This window comes from Adiantum capillus-veneris, chromosome 24, assembly GCF_014529385.1.
Source record: "Adiantum capillus-veneris isolate H3 chromosome 24, ASM1452938v2, whole genome shotgun sequence".
Classification (NCBI taxonomy): Eukaryota; Viridiplantae; Streptophyta; class Polypodiopsida; order Polypodiales; family Pteridaceae; genus Adiantum; species Adiantum capillus-veneris.
Genome location: NC_140954.1, coordinates 98,145,088 through 98,166,690, shown reverse-complemented (window position 1 = coordinate 98,166,690; position 21,603 = coordinate 98,145,088). Strand labels below are relative to the sequence as shown.

General features: G+C 40.8%; 1 protein-coding gene across 1 annotated transcript; it reads left to right on the top strand.

Moving 5' to 3' along the window:
- The first annotated feature begins 8,254 nt into the window (after nucleotides 1-8,254).
- On the top strand, nucleotides 8,255-11,900 carry LOC147426830 (pentatricopeptide repeat-containing protein At3g09040, mitochondrial-like). The gene has a single exon (XM_086498718.1). The coding sequence runs from the start codon at nucleotides 8,276-8,278 to the stop codon at nucleotides 10,781-10,783; it is 2,508 nt and encodes an 835-aa protein (XP_086354844.1). The 5' UTR covers nucleotides 8,255-8,275; the 3' UTR covers nucleotides 10,784-11,900.
- Nucleotides 11,901-21,603: the final 9,703 nt, after the last annotated feature.

The window sequence follows — 21,603 nt, the reverse complement described above, 5'->3', positions numbered from 1 at the left end:
CTTCTAGCTAAACTGGACCGCCAAATGTAAGTACAAGCTTTTTGAAAGCCACGACGTAATGTACTATATATTGTGCAAATCTATGTGAGTTTTCTATATAATTCAAGAAAAAGATAAGCATGTCTTTGATATTTACCCTACTTTTAGTAGAATGTTGTTTCTTGTCCTTGTAGGTATTGTTGCACAATGTTCATACCAAAAAGTAAGGATGAATGCCTAATAAGCCAATTTGAAAGTAGGAATCTAAAAAATGTTGATGGTTGTACCTGCACTTGTTTTTCCTCGAGTTTGGGAAGGGACCTCAAAGTAATGATACACACATAGAGTCTTGTAGATAAAATAGTAATTAAAAACACTTTACTGAGTTGAAGAACTGCTTACATACATAAACACACACATATAAACAAATATATATACTATATAAACGAGTACTTAAAAACACTTTATCGAGCTGAAGAACTGCTTACGTACATAAACACACACATATAAATATATATATATATATATATATATTCTTAGATCGACAGTGTAAAGAAATATTGACAAGCTATCAAAATTTCGGCAGCATAACGGCGTGAAAATACAAACAAAAAAATCCCCATTCTCTACTTGCTTCCGTGAAAGCTTGCCTAACTTTCCTTAAGCTTTGTATACATGATTATGTTTTCAAACATGCTCAAAAAGCATGATTATATTGATAATCAATCAAAATTTTGGCAGCATAATGGCGTGAAAATTCAAACAAAAAAATTCCTCATTCCATACTTGCTTCAGTGCAGCAACCCAATGCTCATGGGAAGAAGAAATTACATACGCAAAAAAACTCATGTTGGTATATTACTTTGGTAAATCCAAAGATCTCAACTAACTTCTTTCTAGCATAATAAATATGAAATCATGACTGCATTGATAAGGATGGTCAACACCAACAACATATCTTCAATCATACAAAAAAAGTGGCACCCAAACACCATGGTCACACGTCGTCCCATACAAACCATAAACTAGAAAACACCATAGATAATACCAATGTTGATGTCAATCAAGGGCAGTGTGATCTGAGCTCATATTGTTGCCATTCGGTCTCCTCGTCGCTATCTGCATCAACTGCTGGAATAGCAGTTACACATGGAGCCTTGAAGCGTGAAAGATGCTGTTGAAATACATGTGGGTCACTATCTATGCAGAGGCAGTGTCTACACACTTCAGCGCAAACATGGCCCAAGCCACCACAGCTAGAAAAGATATCAACAATGTAGGTGTGTTCCGCAGTAAATGTCCGCATGAGCCGGCTAAAAAAAGGAAAGAAACATGCACATTTTTACTTTATGTAACATAGTCTAACAAGGCATAGTAGGAAGCATATCTTCTTACCCAAAGAAGTCAAGGCTACGCTCGATGGCACCTCTAAGAGCGCATCCTCCAATGTACTCTCCGTCAGCACGCTCCACCAATATTCCGGACTTGGCATCGAAAGAGTTGTTGTCCCACGCTCTCTTCATCTCGTCGATCGTAGATAGGACGTTGACCCTTATGATAAAAAAATCCTAGCTATGGTGTTTCCACCTACAAATTACAATCAGAATGTGATCTAATTGAAGAAAACTATGAGCATGCTTTTTCAATCAGCAAATAACTTTACTTACTCTCTCAATCTCAATGGTCTTTCGCACATAACCATCGAGGATCAAAATAAGGATGGTGTGCATCATTTTGAATCCCATCTCAATGGCATGGTCAAACACAATGCCAAAGTGATCAATGGAGTTTAAGGTGATGTACCACCCATTGTGTGCTATATACTTATGAGTTATTATGGGCACTTTCTTACTTAATTTTGAGAGAATTGATTCCATGGGGGGACCTGCATATTACGCATTGTTAATTTATTTAAAGTTCCAAAACTATCATAGACTGTCCATTGAGGTTTTGAAGAATTCATACCTCGTTCTCCGAAAATTTCTCAGCTTTAAATTTTGTTGGAAAATCGGCAAACAAAAGAGAGGCCACCATTGCTTTTTTCTCCATCAACATTGGCTGAATATAGAAAATCCAAGATCCTGCATACGATCAAACACATGTATTTCAAATTCACACCACACATAGTCAATCTTTCTTCTCAAATATATTTACCATCTCTCGTCATCGAGAGAAATTTTGTAAACATCTAGCATGTTGCCAATAACGGTCACATTATAACCTATGGAAGGCACTGCATAATCTAAAAATAAAATATTTCATCAAGACTTGTTGAGTAGATAGAAAGTGACAGCTAGATATTCTACAAGCAAGTTTACTTGTGGAACCTTGAGCACCTTTTTTGTTCTTTTTGGGGGACTTCTTGGGCTTCTTAGATTTAACAAACTCCAATCGTTTCTTTATAGAGGAGATTGTAGTAGTGTTTACTCTTTTTGAAGAGGTGGCTTTCTTGGAAGCCGAGCCAATCTCCTCAATACCCTCTTCATTTCTTTCAAGAACATGCTCTAAAGCAAACAAAAATATGTTTCTCTCACAAATATAGCTAAATAGTATGAGAAATTTAACAATTTTGTACTTTTTATAAATACCAAAAAATAAGATTTATTTAAGTTCCCTTCGTCACATGGGTAGGTGCCTCGAGTGTAATCTAGCCACCAAGGGCAATACTCAATTTACCAAGCAAGCAAACCATAATCTCTCATCCATAGTGGATACATACACTCCTCACAAGAGAGGTCCCTCCAACTTTCACAACAACTGACAACTTCTCCAACAAAGTTTGATCGTAAACCTGAATTAGCCATCTACATAAAATGCATTTAACTTTCTTTGAGTTCCTTTACCGAGTGACTTATTTATTATACAAAATCTAAGTGCAAAATAGAATATCAACCATAAAGATATCAATTGTATTACCTGAATAATACTCTCCTCAAAGATTCCATGAGCTCTAGAATTTTTTCATCCGACTCTTTTGTGTTGAGCTTACTCCAAAGCTCCACAAAAGCTTTATCAATGTGCTCCATCAATCGGTGATGAAACGATGCTTCGAACCCCTCTGACATTTCATCAATCATTTTCCCTTTGATCCTTAAGCATTGCTTCAAGATACTTCCCTAATACCATTCTTTACGCAAGTACATTCTAAACTTCATTGCACTAATATAACGCTCTGAAGTAACATCATCTACACGCAATGCATCAAAGAGTGCAATATTTCTTTTTTTTCTACAAAGAAAACAATAAAAAAACCATAAATGCATTGATTCTTATTTGATGATTTCATGTGCATTTTGAGCCAAGGATTATTACCTCTCCGATGATATTTTAGAAGTTACCAAAGAGTGGACCTTGTCTCTTGTAAGGCCCACCTGATCCTTTTCTCTTATCCAATTGAAGTTAAATAACAAAGAGAAGAACCCTTGGCCATAGGCAGGGTTGGCAATGGCCAACATCTATGTTAAATTTGCACGAAATAAAATAAAATCAATTTTTCAATCCAATAAATCCAATCCAAATGACATGTCAACTTACAATTTTGAAGAAATTCAAACATGAATGGTGAGAAGGGAAAGTGTCACACCTTATAAGCTCTTTCTTTGAATATTTTTTCTACTCTTCCTCGAGCAACCATTTCCTTTTCTGGCACTGAAATCGATGGATCATTGATCTGATCGGTGAGATAATTCACATAATATGGGTGATCATAACGTAGTCAACAAAGATAGGCATGGATGCTTAAATAGCCCTTCTAATTTTGGAATGGTCATTCTTTTAATAAAAGAGTGGTTGGCATTCTCTGCATACCCACGTTTCCTTCAGGTTCGGCTCTTTCCCACGAGCGAACGCAGGTGAGGGAACATACACATACACACTTGTTCTCTCTCTCTCTCTCTCTCTCTCTCTCTCTCTCTCTCTCTCTCTCTCTCTCTCTCTCTCTCTCTCTCTCTCTCTCTCTCTCTCTCTCTCTCTCTCTCACACACACACACACACACACACACACACACACACGCACGCACGCCTACATGCTTTCTTACTGGTATGATGGGGTTTGCTGCTCATGATTAGCACACTATGGCTCAACTCACAGATCCTTTTTCTCTGATATGCTTACGCATTCCTTTGACCTTTCTACACACACTCACACACAACCAAGATCATGGATTGGATGTTTGGCTACTGAGGATCTTCCATGGAAAGTGGAGCCGACAGGATCTTGCTAATTGTACATGCAGTTCACATTCACTATGCTACAACGGAAGCAAAATTGGGAAATAACACAAGGCTGCAACCTCGACTTCAGCATAACAGGTAGGTGCCCATGCACCTACTCAGGATGAATAACATGCTTTAGAAACGGTGCAGATTTGTAGTGTTTGCAAGATTTGATGTATATTTCCTCTAGACCAAAAATGGTATTGGATAATGAAAGCATTTTGCACTTTTTGATACATTTTTTGATGCGCTTTTTGTAAATGCACTTTTTGGGTCCTGTAATGCAATTTGATGATAGGTAAGGTTTTTCCTTTGAAAAAATGGTCACAAACACAAACAATTTGCAGTTTGATGGCACCTTAGCTTATCCTTTGATTTGCTGGAGTTCTATAGCTGCTAGTAGTTTGGCCTTTTAACTTACTAACATTTTGTGATGAAATTGCTTTGGATTGTAAAGATGGGTATTCATGGTGGATTTTTACTTTATGTTAAGAATAAACATTATCTGGGCTTTGGGTTGAACATAAACACGGTTTTAGCTTTGGTATTTTCTTAAACTTTTACATACTGACTACAAAAAAAAGAGACTCCAACATTTACCTATCAATGTGGCTCGGGTAGACCAGATCTGGGGTCCTTTAAGCACACACATGGTAGGCTTATAGCTTCCATTGGGTTACCCCCATGGATTACATCTCGACACTCAAACCTGGTTTACATAGATTGGATTAATTTGATTTTTCACTTTCCAGCTTGAGGTATTAATGATCGTTCGAATTCAATTAATCATATTGATATGCTTATGCATCTGGTAATGATCGTACAAGAAGTGGTAATGACTGAATATTTTAAAAATACAATCTGTTTGACTTGAGGGCATTATAGCGTCATTTCAAGGCTACCATACCCAACTTTATTAGCTGGAAACTACTTTAACTAGTGTTCATGGCCACCAGGAATGTATGCATAGCAATAACACAGTAAATAAATGCCGCAACATAGTACCATACCTTTACAGGAACTTGTTCCTTGACACAAAATTCTTTTATTCTATCTTTGTATGCAGGAACTCAAAATTGATGAAGGTAAGTATATGATGGAGAATTCACAATTGTATAGTGCTTATTGATGCTATAATGTACTTTGAAAACTGTCCAAAGGTTGTTAAAAAAGCCGTAATCCTCAAGTGGGGGTCTCGAAGGAGATGGCATTAGACTGGATTTTTGAGATTTGATCCAATTTACAAAGGAGATGTTGTCCTATTTTTTTTGGAAATAAATGATGAAAAATTATCAAAAATAAATGGCTCATTCTTTAAACTTCATATTTGATCTAGGTTATGTTGTTATTTTTTGTTGTAATTTTTGACACCAATAACAAGGGGAGGGAGTCGTTGACACTTGTCTTCCCAAGTAATGCCAGTTCTGACAGGTTTGTGTTTCTTGGACGGTGACAGGTAAGAGATTCCATCAACACAATGAGAGAGGTTGTCCTCCCCAAAAATATGTAAGCCACAAACCTGGCTTTCCAATCTTTGACAGTAGGTAGAAATCTATGGCTTTCCATCTCAAAAATCTTAGTGTAAATTGTTTCTTCAAATGGAACATGAAAGTTTCCTAGTAGAGATATTACTCAAGCAAAGAAGCTATACTACATTTTGCAGTAGTGCTTGGGATAAGTACCATCATAGGCCTCGTTTGCTTTCCACAAAATGATAGCCATGGAGTGGCTATTACTCCACTTCATTGAATGCCTCAATGCACATGATAATAAATCTTGTAGATTTTGATAGTCATTACACATGCTAGGTTGGGTAGCTTCTTGAATCTAGCTACTATATGCTTGAGGGTGTAAGCATGTATTCCTTTGTTGGCAGAGAGTTTTGACCAACCGTTGTAGAGGACAACATGATTTCCCTAGGTAGAGACAACCACAAGTAATCTATCGAAGGGACATGAGATTGCAGAGTCCAAAGCAATCAATTTTTTTTCATGGTAGGAAACAGTAGTTAGCACATATGCCTCTACCAGAGAGAGATTCATGGTTATGCTCGCTCCTATCTAGGGAGGCCAGTCTATATAGAGGAAAGAGCAACCAATTTCTTGTCTCGATAAGAGAGAGAGCGTATAACACAATTCCTTCTCTCTTGATGACCTTAACCACTATGGATACAATGCTTGCTTCGTTCAAGAGCTTACAAGAAAAGAGACCCACTGATACACATGGACACATGAGTCATATCGTAGTAAACCCAGGCAACTACCTAATTCATGCTATCTCTTGTATAGGACTAGATAGTGCTGTGTACTTTTAAAGGAGGACAATTAAGAAAATTCACTAAAAAAATGCAAACCAAGATCTTTGCAAAGTAAGAAGTAGACACGCATTGTGTTATCTTGGAAGAGTGCAAAAGATGAGAAGAAAGCTTGGAGGAGGTTATGTAAAGTACAAGAGAGGCTCTCCAACCTTTAGAAGTGGAAATCCAGCTTGGATGCTACCAAAAGGCAAAAGGTTTGGGACCATCCCATAGTTCCCATGATGAGTGAGGACTAGCTCCTTGTGATTTAGGTGCTTTTTTCCTCCAACCCTAGAGAGCTCATAGTGCTTCACTTATGACCCTACGGATCTTGCTATGATAGGTATTGATAGTGTCATTGCTTTGGCAAACCTTACTTACGATTTCAATACAAATAAGTATGAACTAATCAAGAATTGATACTTTCCCAACCAAATTTTAATTCGTGGAAACCATGATTGGAATATTTTGAATGACTTTATGAAGGGGCACTAAGAGCATTTGTTGTTAGGCTCATTTTCTCTATATGTTTATCTATTTTTTGTTGTGCTCCTTTTTCTCTTTTTTCTTATATACATAATGCAAATTTTTAGTGTGCTTGGAATAGAGTTCTTATCACTTTGGAGCACCTTGAATCAAATAAGTTTTTTGGATACACACTTTTGAGGTGTAACTTAAACTTGATGTACAATGGTTTTGTATCGATGCAACAATGGAAGTTTTGATAGTACATATTGGTTACTTGGGATGTAACAGGCTTTGCAACATGTGGAAAATCACATTTCAAATGTTTACTATATCTAAGTATGTGACAAAGGGAGTATCTAGTATTGTATTTTCAAGATTTATTCCAGCAAGGTTTTGTACATGAGTTAAAAAAAAGGGGTTTAAGTAGTACTTTTTAGTATGTACTAGTATGGCTTGGCGGCTGCCGAAAAGAGAGAGAGAGAGAGAGAGAGAGAGAGAGAGAGAGTCTGAAAGAGGGAGAAGGCTGGAAAGGAGGATTTTTTGCCATGTGACAAAAAAATCCCCTTTCCCATTATACTGTAATAAGATTATGGTAAGGTTTTGAATAAAATGAGTTATGAGTCTATTCTTTGTTGTGTGATGCAACAAAATTTTGCATGAATTTGCACAAAAAATATTTAACATTCATACCATTTTTTGTTCAATAGTAAACTTTGAAAATCTTACTTTACATTCATACCAATTTTTGTTTAATAATAAACTTTAACAATCTTACTACATCTTTTTTTAAAGTTTTTAAATAAATAAATAAAAATAGCAACGGCTCAACGCAGCCCCCAGAGGCCTTTACACAGAACACATGTAAACAATTACAATGCGCCTGCTAGGTTTTGGTTCCTACCTATAAGAAACAAAATTACGATTTGAAAAAACTGTAGAATTTTCCTTAGTTTAGTTATAATTTTCAGAAAAACCTGCAATTTTTTTGATTTTTCTTTACCTAACATATTTCCCAAAAAAAAGAGAGAAAAAAACCCGTTAATTTCAAAAGCCCAATTTTTCTTTACCTATTGTTTGAATACATATTTCCCAAAAATCTCGCTTCTAATTTCACATTATTTGACCATCTCATACCATGGCAGTGATGGCTTCGCGTCGCAACAGAGGGGCGAGGGGAGTCGGTTGATGTGCCACTGTTTTGGTGAAGGTGAGAACCTCTGTCTTTGTACACACACACACACACACACACACACACACACACACACACACACACACACATTTTCGAACTAAGCCGTGTTCACAAAGCACCGCCAAAACATGGAGAGGAAGAGAATGAGTCTTTCTTTTGTGAGCTCACTTAAAGACTGTGCTAAGAGGAAGGATTTGTACCAAGGCAGTAGGATACATGCTGATATTTGCGATAGTGGATTGCTTGAGAAGGACATATACTTAGGGAACACATTAGTCAGTATGTATGTCAAGTGCGGTGCACTTGTCAGAGCGCAACAAGTCGTTGATGAGCTTCGTGTCCGCGATGTTGTGTCTTGGAATTCACTGATTGCAGGATATGCCCAGCAAGGGCAGGGCCAGGAAGCTCTGGGTTGTTTTCAGCGGATGCAAAGCGAGGGCGTCTCTCCAAATGCAATCACCTATGCTTGCACCTTGAAGGCATGTGGCACTACACAAGATGCTGATATGGGCAATAGAATTCACGATGATATTGTCAGTCAAGGGCTGTTGGAAAACGACGTTGTGCTTGGCACTGCCTTGGTCGACATGTATGCCAAATGTGGTATGCTTCAAAAAGCACAAAAAGTGCTTAAGGAGCTTCCTGTCTGGAATGTCGTCTCTTGGAATGCGTTGATTGCAGGATATGCCCAACAAGGGCAGGGCCAAGAAGCTCTGGACTGTTTTCAGTGGATGCAAAGCGAGGGCATCTCTCCAAATACCACCACCTACGCTTGTATCTTGAAGGCATGTGGCATTACTCAAGACGCTGATATGGGCAAAAGGATTCATGACGATATTGTTAGTCAGGGGCTGTTGCAGAACAACGTCGTGATTGGCACTGCCTTAGTCGACATGTATGCCAAATGTGGTGTCCTTGAGAAAGCACAAAAAGTGCTGGAGGAGCTTCCTGTCCGGAATGTCGTCTCTTGGAATGCATTGATTGCTGGATATGCCCAACAGGGACAGGGCCAAGAAGCTCTGGGCTGTTTTCAACTGATGCGAAGGGAGGGCTTCTCTCCAGATGCAATTACCTATGCTTGCATCTTGAAGGCATGTGGCACAACGCAAGATGCTGATATGGGCAAAAGAATTCACGATGATATTGTTAGTCAGGGGCTGTTGAAGAAAAATGTTGTGCTTGGCACTGCCTTGGTCGTCATGTATGCCAAATGTGGTGTACTTCAGATAGCACAAAAAGTGCTCGACGAGCTTCCTATCAGGAATGTCGTCGCTTGGAGTGCACTGATTGCAGGATATGCTCAACAGGGCCAGGGCCAGGAAGCTCTAGGCTGTTTCCAGCGGATGCGAAGCGAGGGCATCTCTCCAGATGCAATCACTTACACTTGTATCTTGAAGGCATGTGGCTCCAGGCAAGACGCTGATATGGGCAAGAGAATTCATGATGATATTGTTAATCAGGGGCTGTTGAAAAAAGACGTCCTGCTTGGCAATGCCTTGGTTGACATGTATGCCAAATGTGGTGTCCTTCAGAAAGCACAAAAAGTAATTGAGGAGCTTCCTGTCCGGAACGTCATATCTTGGAACGCACTGATTGCGGGATATGCTCAACAGGGAAAGGACCAGGAAGCTCTGGGCTGTTTTCAGCGGATGCAAAGTGAGGGCATTTGTCCAGATGCAATCACCTACGCTTGCATCTTGAAGGCATGTGGTACTATGCAAGATGCTGATATGGGCAAAAGAATTCATGATGATATTGTTAGCCAGGGGCTGTTGAAAAAAGATGCCATGCTTGGCAATGCCTTGGTCGACATGTATGCCAAATGTGGTGTACTTCAGAAAGCACAAAAAGTGGTTGAGGAGCTTCCTGTTCGGAGTGTTGTTTGTTGGAGTGCATTGATTGCGGGATATGCCGAACAGGGGCAGGGCCAGGAAGCTCTGGGCTGTTTTCAGCAGATGCGAAGTGAGGGCATCTCTCCTGACGCAATCACCTACGCTTGCATCTTGAAGGCATGTGGTACTATGCAAGATGTTGATATGGGCAAAAGAATTCACGATGATATTGGTAGTCAGGGGCTGTTGAAAGAAAACTCCGTGCTTGGCACTGCCTTGGTCGACATGTATGCCAAATGTGGTGTGCTTCAAAAAGCACAAAAAGTGTTTGATGAGCTTCCTGTCCGGAATGTCGTCTCTTGGAGTGCATTGATTGCAGGATACACCCAACAGGGGCAGAGCCAGGAAGCTCTGGGCTGTTTTCAGCGGATGAGAAGTGAGGGCGTCTCTCCAGATGAAATCACGTATGCTTTTGTCTTGAAGGCTTGTGGCACTACGCAAGATACTGATTTGGGCGAAAAAATTCACAATGATCTTGTTAGCAAGGGCCTGTCGAAAACAGTGGTGCTTGGCAATGCCTTGGTCAACATGTATGCCAAATGTGGTGTACTTCAGAAAGCACACAAAATGCTCGAGGAGCTTCCTGGCCGGAATGTCGACTCTTGGAATGGATTGATTGCAGGATATGCTGAACAGGGGCTGGGCCAAGAAGCTCTGGGTTGTCTTCAGCGGATGCAAAGTGAAGGCTTCTCTCCAGATGAAATCACCTATGCTTTTGCCTTGAAAGCTATGCTGATATCTTGAAGGCATGTGGCTAACATGTGGCTAGCATTGAGGACATAAAATGGCATGCTTGAACTTCCCACTGTACAAAATACAAGGTTTTTGCTTGCATGGTCTTGTTGTAATCAAGTTCACTAGTGATCATGATCTTTTTTGGCATCTTCTCTTGATGGCAATACCTTGGCAGAGAGCAAGTGGCCATCAAGCACAATTAGAAGTTGGACACTAATAGGCATTGATTTTAGATAATAAAAAAATAGAAATACTTTACGTGAATAAAAATAGAAGATTGAAGGTAGCAATTTTCTTCGGTATAGGGCCATCCATTAATATAAAGACGCTCTCCACAATAATATTTCCTTCTGATGCAAAGGAGGTTGTACTATCAGATATAGCCCATAAATTTCTGTACTTGTGTGGCAAACAAGTTGATGCCATGGATTCATAGGTTGGTCCACAACATGACATGAAAGTGATCTCTGAGCTCCTTAGCACACATAGGTCTTGAGCAATGAAGAGACCTTGGCCATTTTCAGGAATGGTGGATTGTACAATTAGTACTGAATACCTAGAAGCTAAAAATCTTCTCATATGGTATGAGTGACGTCTCCAACCATCCTTCGTGGTGCCTGCGATCATATGTTTGAATGAGAGAACGTGGCTGATCCCATAATGGATGATGTCTCAATGTGTATGACTAAGCACCAAAGGATGAATGTGAAGATAATCGTAAGACAACTTGACCATGTCAAGTTCACATCGGAGTGTGCCACGCAAGTAACTCTACAACATCTACAAGCTCCTACAAGTCCATTGATGCAATCGAAACATAGAAATTATAGCTCTTACTCACCACCAAGGTCTAGGGTCGTGGGGCATGCCATCTCGGCCATTCACCTAGTAGCTATTACAGATGGTAATTTTTGCCGAGCACCGTCAGATATCAAACAAGTCAGCACATGTAACATGCATGGCAATGATTGCCAATTATTATGCGACAGCGTAGCATGTAGAAAGTCATTGCCTGTACTTGCGTTGTAGGACTACACGTCCTTTGTGGTAGAGACCAGTGCTTGGTCCCCCTCCCTTGGACCTTGACAGTTGAGAAAGGTCTTTCACTGCCCTCTCACTCCGTAAAAATTGCTCCCGTACAAGCAATTGAAGCATGTAGGTAAGAGGCCTAAAAAAAAGTTGTGCTAACCACTTAGGGAATCACGCAGAAAGACAAGAGTAGCCACCGAAAAGCTTAGTTCATTGATTGGAAGAAGATACAAGGTCTATGAGATAAAGCATAGCCCAAGAAACCAAAAGACGCATAAGTGAACGATAGAAGGCTTCTTGCCATGCCAAGCTTTGTATGGAGTAATAGACTACAAGGATTTAGTGGGAAATTTTTGGAGTAGATATGCAACACACATGACAACCTTAAGCCAAAGTGCCTGTGGAAAAGCTTGGCTTTTGAGCATTAAGTGGCCTGTTTTTCCTCTCAACAACACCACTTTGCTAAGAGGTATACGGCAATGTACATTGGTATTTTATCCCATGACTATTGGGGTAAAAGGCGATTGTGACCTCATTGATCATCCCCGGATAGGGCCATCAACCGTCCACTTACTCATCACTTATCCTTTATGCACATCGTTTGAGTGTGGAGGCTATTGCTACACATGCTTCCACCCACACAATGTTTGTTTCCTCTCTTCTCACTCTTGCTCTCTCAAGATCCCGTACTTGCTTCCTTCAAATTGTATAAAAGACTAACCCATTAGGAAAAATTTGGACTCATTGTTGGGCCTTTTAATCCTCTAAGGATTCTATGGCATATTCCATATGGACCAATGAGGGTGAGGATTTCGTTTCATAACTTTTGAGGTTACTTTTTAGTGAGAAGCCCTTAAATTTTGCACATGAATTCTAAATCTGTCAGATTTTGGCGCGTTTGAATCCTCGCAATTAGATCTTTCCAATGATATAGTCTTGAGTAAGAGAAAGTATAGTTATCCACAAGCCTCCTTTTACTAATGGACTAATGACTTGGCATTTCTTATAAGGTCCAAATTTGAGTTCAAATTTTTCCTAATGTGATAAATCATGTACATATGCCTTTGAGCCAAAGTATCAACATACAATCCACATTGTTCAACTTATGAGCCTTGCTACGCAGTCTTTGAGCCATGTGCTACCTCTTATCATGTTAAGACGTAGCGTGATTCACATTCCTCTCAGCTATGTTGTTAATAGCCTTTGAGCCATACAAAGTGCTACCTCTTATCATGTTAAGTGGATCCATCTTGGGCTCAAAAGGGACCAAGTTTGGGACCAAGGGGGCATGCTGAAGCAAAGTAGTGCCAAGCTGGAAGATAACTCAAATTGGCTAGATTGGAGGTCTCCGTCACCTTAAGGTTTTAGGGTCTAGATGGCTAGTACAATTTGGGAAACATTCCAATTAAGCACACATGTCTAGCACAATAGTGGGAGGGTTGACCTCTTGAGAAGTTTCCCCCATAGGTTGAAAGTAAGGGATGGTGGTACAAAATTGGTTGTCCTTGACACCACCTACGCTTGGTGGTTTCCTGAGTAGAACAAGACTAAAGTAAAAGAGGGCGAAAGGGAAATAAAGGAGAAAAATCAAATGCTAAATTCTCGGAGGTTTATTACTTTATTCTTCTTCTTTGAAACGTCCCAAAATAGATCAACGTGGGTGCAAGACGTGGGTGGGATTCATATTCCGATGCTCTCTCTCTCTCTCTCTCTCTCCCCCCCCCCCCCCCCCCCCCCCCCCCACACACACACACACACACACACACCCTCCATTGGAAGCTGAGCGTGATCCCTTCAACAATCTCGAGGTCAGGGATACCTACATTTACAGAGGGTAATGTAATGGGAATCATGAGCATTCATCTGCGGGGCTATTGGACGCAAAAGAAGCATGAGCAAAGAGCGTAACCCTTCTAAGACATCTAAACTTTCTACAACCAGTGATAGCCGACTTTCAAAAGCCTTCGCCGTGGAAACTAGCCCCAAGAGGGGGAGCTTTTATATGAATAAAAAAAACGTTTTTTTGTTGCTGCAGGTTGCTGCCAACCCCCCCCCCCCCGCCTTGTCCTTGCGCTCCAGAGGGGGCCACCACCCTTGGCACAACCTTCCTCTCTCTCTCTCTCTCTCTCTCTCTCTCTCTCTCTCTCTCTCTCTGCTTGGCACCATCTCCCTCTCTCTCTTCCCCATTATCGAAAGCAACCAACCCTCTCTCTCTCTCCCCACTCTCTCTCTCTCTCTCTCTCTCTCTCTCTCTCTCTCTCTCTCCACACACACACACACACACACACACACACACACACACCTCTCCATCTCTTGCTCTCTCTCTATCTCTCTCTCGTTCAAAAAAAAAATCAGCTCTCTCTCTCTCTCTCTTTTTCTCTCTCTCTCTCTCCACACACACACACACACACACACACACATAACCTACACGCATAAGCACATGCACACAATCACATACGCACCAACAACGTACACACAAGAAAGAAAAGAAGGAATGAAAATGGACATCAACGCATCAACAAACGACACCAAAAACACGAGATGGCGACAACAATTCAAAGAAAGACGTCGAAGGCATGCCCCAGCCAGCACCGAAATTGACGAGCGCACTACACCAACACACCGATAAAGCCTGCGATTCACCAGCATCTCATCCACGACGCATTTCCTCAGTAAACATCTGTAGGGTAATTCATTTTCTGTTTTCCAAGCCAAGCTTTGTAAAAATAAACCATTTGTATATTCCACCTCTCTCTAGATGATGGTCACAAAGACCCACCTAGGAGAATATCATTTTCTTATTTCTCCCAAAACAAAGCACCGGTCAACCATTTGAAACCCGGCTGCCTGCTTTGTCTCTTCAGCTTAGCGCCATAAACCTAATTAGTTTATATTAAACTAATGCAACCTGCACCTATAAAAGAGCACTGAGACGTCACTATCGGAGGTTATCACTTGAAGGAGAAGTCATGCACATACACTGACTCCAAGGGTCACTATGCACAGGAGTAGGATCTCCGTACACATGAAATTTTCCTAGAGAACGCACTATAGGCTCTCTCTCTCTCTCTCTCTCTCTCTCTCTCTCTCTCTCACCGTGGTCTCCATCTCGCTGAAACGAGGGGTTTTGTAAATACCATCTTGAATTAAGTTTATCCGCACATTCCGAAGGGTGTTCATCTCCTCCACCTATGTCTCCATCTCTCTCTCTCTCTCTCTCTCTCTCACACACACACACACACACACACACACACACACACACACACACACACACACACACACACACACACACACACACACACACACACACACACACACACACCACGGTCTGCATCTCACCAAAACGAGGGGTTTTGTAAATACCATCTTGAATCAAGTTTGCCCGCACATTTTGAAAGGTCTTCATCTCCTCCGTCTACGTCTCTCTCTTTCTCTCTCTACACCGCCCCCTCCGGTGTGTTGTGTTGTTGTCATTCGAATCTTTGTTGTCCACGTCCTAGCCGCTCAAAGCTAGGTGGTGGCCCCTATTCACTCCTCGTGACGTGTTCTGCATGCATGGGCCTGGTGTAGAGGCCGTTGGGGTCCGTTTTGCACTTGCGCTTGTCATTTGGTGCCCCTTGAGGAGGGCTTCTTGAAATCCTTTAGTTTACAACACTGAAAATGATGCACGTCGTTGACCATGGATGAGTGGCTGTGGCTGTGGGAATTCTTCAATTGGAGAATGAAGGAGGAAGAAATTGAAGAAGCACTAAGAGCCTTCATCGAAGTGCTGCTGTAGGAATACACCGTCGTCAACATCCAAGAAGTAAGTTATGTATCTTGCATCTCTCATTCTAACCGTGAATCAAGAGCCACCTGAGGGAGGGAAACAGGTTGCTCTCATTGCCATCACACACTGCACTCTATCAATAAGTGCCATGAACAAAAGTAAAGGAGAAGCGGAATTCCTGTACATTGATGTGCATCGCCAAGAAATCATCCATATTAAGGAAGGAAAGAGGTTAGTAAAGCCTCTCTTCCCTAAGGAATGTGAAAATAGAAGTGTAGCTTCTGCTCCTAAGTGGCCCAAAGGGGTTGCTCATGCCAACGAAAAAGGAGGGCTAGGCCAATCCTAAATGACATGACCTCCAAGGAAGAAGAAACACCTGGCCACGCAAGTGCTTCGAGGTTGGCTCTGGAAAGAAGAATCGTGCCTAGGCTTCCAGAAAGAAGGTCATCCAAAGTAAAGCGACGAAAGATCGCCTATCGATTCGCGGTGCTCATGCGAGTGATGCCAGTTCACTTCAACAACCCCGAAACGGAGGTGATAAGGAGGCTCCCATTCCCTAGAGAGGAGTGGTTTGGCTAGTGCCCTCGCTATTTTAGAAGGCGGGTAGAGGGCCTTTATCCTCTCCCCGTACAACTCATCCTGAAGAAAGTGTCTACCACGGGTGAAACCGAGTGGACCAAAGATGAGCTACAATTACATGGTGTGGAATTCATGCAACGAGCTGATTACGGTAACTACTTGCAAAAGGCTAAAAGGCTAGGAGTGGTTAAACACGTCGCCACCATCACTCCATACATGCTGAGCAATGAAGGGAAGGTGGAGCCTATGAAGGGCGATGACCTCCTGTGGATGTGCCAACTTGTCAACACTGGCATGGTAAGGGTATAAGTGAGTACTTTACACTCTGTGCATCATGAATAACGGACCAACTGCTTTTCCATTTAGGTTTCTGCAACACATGCACGTACATATATATATAGATAGGGAAATCTTCTATTAGCAGAAGATTGTATTCTTGTTTTGTGTTCCGGCGCTAGGAGAGATCCTTAGCTCCCCAAACCTCATCATCCTCCCCATGTTGGATTACCATCACTCCTTTAATGTTTCAATTTTTATTGTGTTTTGATCTATCCACCTAACCTTGTAAGAAGCCGTTATAAACCGCTAAGCTACTTACAGAGTTAAAAGAAAAATCTTCTTTTCCAATGGCAAACGCTTCCTTCCCAACCTTCACGGGTGAGTCCAACTACCTCCTTGCTTGGGGAAGATATTAAGTTACTAATACACAAGTATTGGCTTAACGGTTTCAAAAGGTGTGACATAATTGATAAAATTATATTGTCACTCTCTCAGCATGACTGGCCTGGGTTACACTTTAACCATGATATTCTCACCTCTCTAATAAGGTAGTAGGCCCATTCACAATGGGCCTACTATCAACCCATTGTGTTTGGTGCTTCGGACAGGGTGGACACACACACACACACACACACACACACACACACACACACACACACACACACACACATTGGTACTTATCTCCCTGTTTATGGTTTTTTTTAATAAAAAAACTATACTACCCCCTACTGCATTCATCGTGGCTATGTATCTCCACTTAAAATATGGCTTTATATCTTTCCTAGCTACATTAAGTCGGTATCCACCGTGGGAAGGAAAAACCCCTATAGGGTTATGATGGTTGGAAGTCTTTTAGTTGGCATCTATTAATGTGGTTAAAAATCTTTTACTCTATAACTGGGCCTCACCTACCCTGCCATGCTAAAGCCGCTATGGCTGCTCTGCTCTATTGTGCCAGACTGCATAAGAGGCGGCTACGTTTTTTGGTTTCCCTAGGAGAAACAACACCTAGCCTACTCAGTGCTTGGGGTGATAAAGATTCTACACGCTACAAGCCGTGAGTGATCGTGATCTACCTTCTTCTATTTAATGAGGTGAGGGTGCATTCTGCCTCTCACTTAGCCTTGTGTGTGTTGTACTTGCATAAAAAGTTTGAACCGTGTGTGTGTGTGTGTGTGTGTGTGTGTGTGTTCACTTTCTACTGCACCAATCATGGAGCTTGCAACACAAACGACACAGGTTGGCTATTGTTTACTGAGCTTGGTATTTTGGTTTTCTCTCTCTTTGTTTACATATTTAGCTTTGGATGATATATGCACCCGAGCTTATGGGTTGGTGTACCCTGTTGCTTAGCCTAATAAGGCCCACTGTGCGGGTTGACTTTGCTTGACAATACGTGGCATTACTGATTGTATGGTATAACACTTATATGATATTTGGATTCTGCTACTCGGTTCTGAGTAACTATGCGAAAACAGTTCACTGGTTTTAAGTTGAACCTTAGAAATTGAGGTATGTTATATCTATTGATTGACTGGCGTGATAAAACACTACTCTATTGATGTATTAGATGATGGGATGACCTGCTGCATATGCATACTGTTCATTAAATTTTTTTTTAGATGGGGGGTATGCCCCGTTTTCTTACTGTCGCTGGAATGTTACTAGCTGTTGCCTCTAAACATGATACAGGTCGTGCAGTATTTTATTGGCTCTTCTAGAAGGGTGTACCATTTTGGGATGGTTTGGTAGCAACTCTGGTGCTTGATGTTGCTTGTTAGAAATCTATACGCTGTTTTGATGGGTTGTTACATTACGCTTTTCTTGGCATTCACTAGTTCGGGTACTGTTAGAAAAGGAAAAAAAGCCCCATAGGGCGACTACTCTTTTTTGCGTCAAGGTTTATACCTTCGTTCTGGCTAAATAAATGTTTAATTAGGAGTTTGGCCACTTGGTGGGCTAAACAAGAAGGCACAAGATTTTGTTTTGAAACTAAGAGGAAGTGTAGTTAGAGTATTCTTCACATTTGGCATACAAGTGTAGGGTGGTTGGATTCCTTGAACCCTAATGAGCATATACTATTTAAAGTTTGTCCTAAATAAACAAAAACAAGTTTGATATTCTTAAAAATATTAATGGAATTTTATGTTACTTTATGGCTTCATATAGCAAATGGAAGTGGAGCTTGACATATCTGGCAAAGAAAAAAACTCAAAAGACTAATAAGCTTTTAATAGGGCTGAGATGTCATAATAACTAATATCTAATTCTCCTAAATGATTTTCTCATGTTGAACTGATCATTTAATATGGGGAGTATGAGGGGAGAAAAAGCTAGAATATTGGTTAGGTTGGCAGACCAGTCAGTAGGGATCCAAAGGATAGAAAATAGGTATCCAAAGGGGGCCCATCTGCAAAAGAGCAATGTGCATCAATGGGCTTCAAAGAACCTAAGGTTCAACCCATTAAGACTTCCAAAATGCTAAGATTCCAAAATTAAATCAAATACTCAATGGTCAAGCCTTAGGGAAAATTTGGATGCTTGTGGGAAGACTCAAAAGTCTTCTCACATCCCTATCAAGGAGGGGGCAAGCCATATTTGTAGGGGATGAGAGAGAAACACACACACACACACACACACACACACACACACACACACACACACACACACACACACACACACACACACTCTTCCAAGCTCCCTTTACACAAAGGGCATAGTGGACACATGTCAGCTTCCTAGCCCAGTTGCCCCCAAGGTGCATTCAAATCCTATTGGATGGCCATAAAGGTGGACCAATGAGAATTAGGCTAGAGTAAATTTAGTTTAATTCATTTAAAAACACTTGATAAAAGAACCAATAGAAATTAAGCTCTCTAGAAGACTATTGGACAGTCTCCCAAGGGGTCCAATGAGCATTCAGTAGCCCAACGGCTTGCCTGATTCCTAGTGGCCAGAAGACTAAGAGGTCCAATGAGAGTTTAATTGCATTATTTAAATACCTAAAGCTCTCACAAAAGGGGAAAGAGGGACACATGTCACAAGGCTATCACTTATGCTTCTTAATTGGCATTGGCTAAGCTTTGCAGGGGCCAATAGGATGCCAGCATGAGCAAATAGCAAGAGAGGTCGACCGAGAGAGAGGGGGCTGATTTTTGCAAGGCACTATCATACACAAACTCACACAATCTCATGTGTGAAGTAAAGAAGTCTATATCCTTCTCAAGCTTTAATGGAAAGCTCATCATCTACTCCAAGCTTGTGATAAGGGAGGCCTACACCAACAACTCTTGGCTTTGTGATGCAAATCCAACCAAGATCCAAGCTCCAATCCATGCTCATCTCCTCTACCATGCTAATTACTAAGCTATGCTAAGCTATTAGGAGTGATTATGTGAGGAGACATACTTCTTTCTTGTCAGAATACTCCTTCTTCCTCTTGATCTACTCTCATACCCTACTAGCTCTCACCATCTTCGAAGGTGTGTGAGGTCTTGGGTCTGAGACCATGAGGGAATTGATGTTGTGTTTTCAAGTATAAGCTTGATGCTTGAAGCTTCCATCTTCATTGCACCAGCAAGTTATTGAAGGAACACAAAGTATTGTATTGTGAAATGTCTCCCTTGATGGGGGAAACCTATAATACAAAGCCTTTTGGAGGGGGGACCGGCTCCATGTAAATCCGATCCTCAATTGTTGTCAATAGCTTAATTTCTCTCCCTTTTTGAAGTATTGTTCATGCCTATCTAACTAGGTGCTATGATTTTGTTGCTCTCTCCATCCAAGCACTCTTGCTATGCTCATTAGGAATCTAGCCTTAATGAAATTCTCACTATGTCTATGCTATTTTCCGCTTCACACAAGTCACTAGACCATTAAATGTTACATGAGACACTTGGATCAGAAGGGTAGTGGCCTTCTGATAAGAATAATATGTATGCTACTATGATAAAAAATTGAGAAATATAAACTTTGGGATAATAAAACATAAAATATGGAACACATGAGTATTTTGGACTGTGCTTTTAAGTTAAAAAAGTTGTAAGATGGACATGGATAACAATTGGTATAGTTATTCAAGGCTAAGGTATCTGTTGTCCATTTTGGATGGATGCAAGTAAGGAATCTATCTTATCTTCAAATTTTTCTGGCTTAAAGCAATTGTCTACACATGATTACACTTACACCTACTGGTGGGAAGTACTTCAGATATTTGTATACTAGAATAAGGCTTTATTCTTATAAGCATTGTATAAAGATAATTCTAAGACTGAGTTGTTTTTGTACTTAACATTTCCCTCTCTGGAGCCAGCTGCCTTTTGAATGTAAAAGTTCAATTATGTCTTATTATTTATGTAAAAACAACTACACAAACACCTCCTCCCCCACCCCCTCTCCCCCCTTGGGTTAATTTGACGGCTCCCGCTGGAGCATCCTCTCATGATAACATAGTGGCCGCAATTCACTGTGAATATTACTCCTCAAAACATGTACCAAAACCGATATTTATAAACCAAGTGAGGGTTTACCCCTCACTTAGCCTTGGTGCTTGTTTTTTGTGTGTGAGTGTATAAAAAGTGAGCTCTTCTGAGTGCTAGAACTACTGCGTATGGTGTTGCAATGGAGATGGTGGAACTTAAGATCACATCTCAGGTTGGTTAAAAGGCTATGTTTTTTTGCAATACTCTGCAAAGAATTCTTGAACTTAGAAGGTTAATGGTGGTTACGTCCGTTTACTGTTTGGATTAGCAATTTGTCTGCATCATCTCTCTGACACGGGTTTGCACCATTGATTACTGTCTCACTTGCAGATTTTTTTCACCTTCTGACTTGATAAAAATCTCACATTAATGATGTTTTGGCTCATGGTTAAGGATATTTTTGTACTAGCCATCTTGGCGCTGTTTTTTTTGGTGGTTTTTTGCTGAATACTCTCTGTCCATGCTTTATGTTGCAGGAAAACTGGTGGGTTTAAAAACTTTGGGTGGTGTACTTTACCCATGAAAAGTAGATGGTGGTTTTTGTACTACTAAACAACAAGGGGTGATTGATTGTCTGATTGACTACATACCGAGATGTTACTCTTGTTTTTTCTAAAAACCGAAGCTCTTACCAAGTTACTAGTGTGGTAATGGGATTACCTTTGATATTGTAGCATTTTAAACATAAGGAT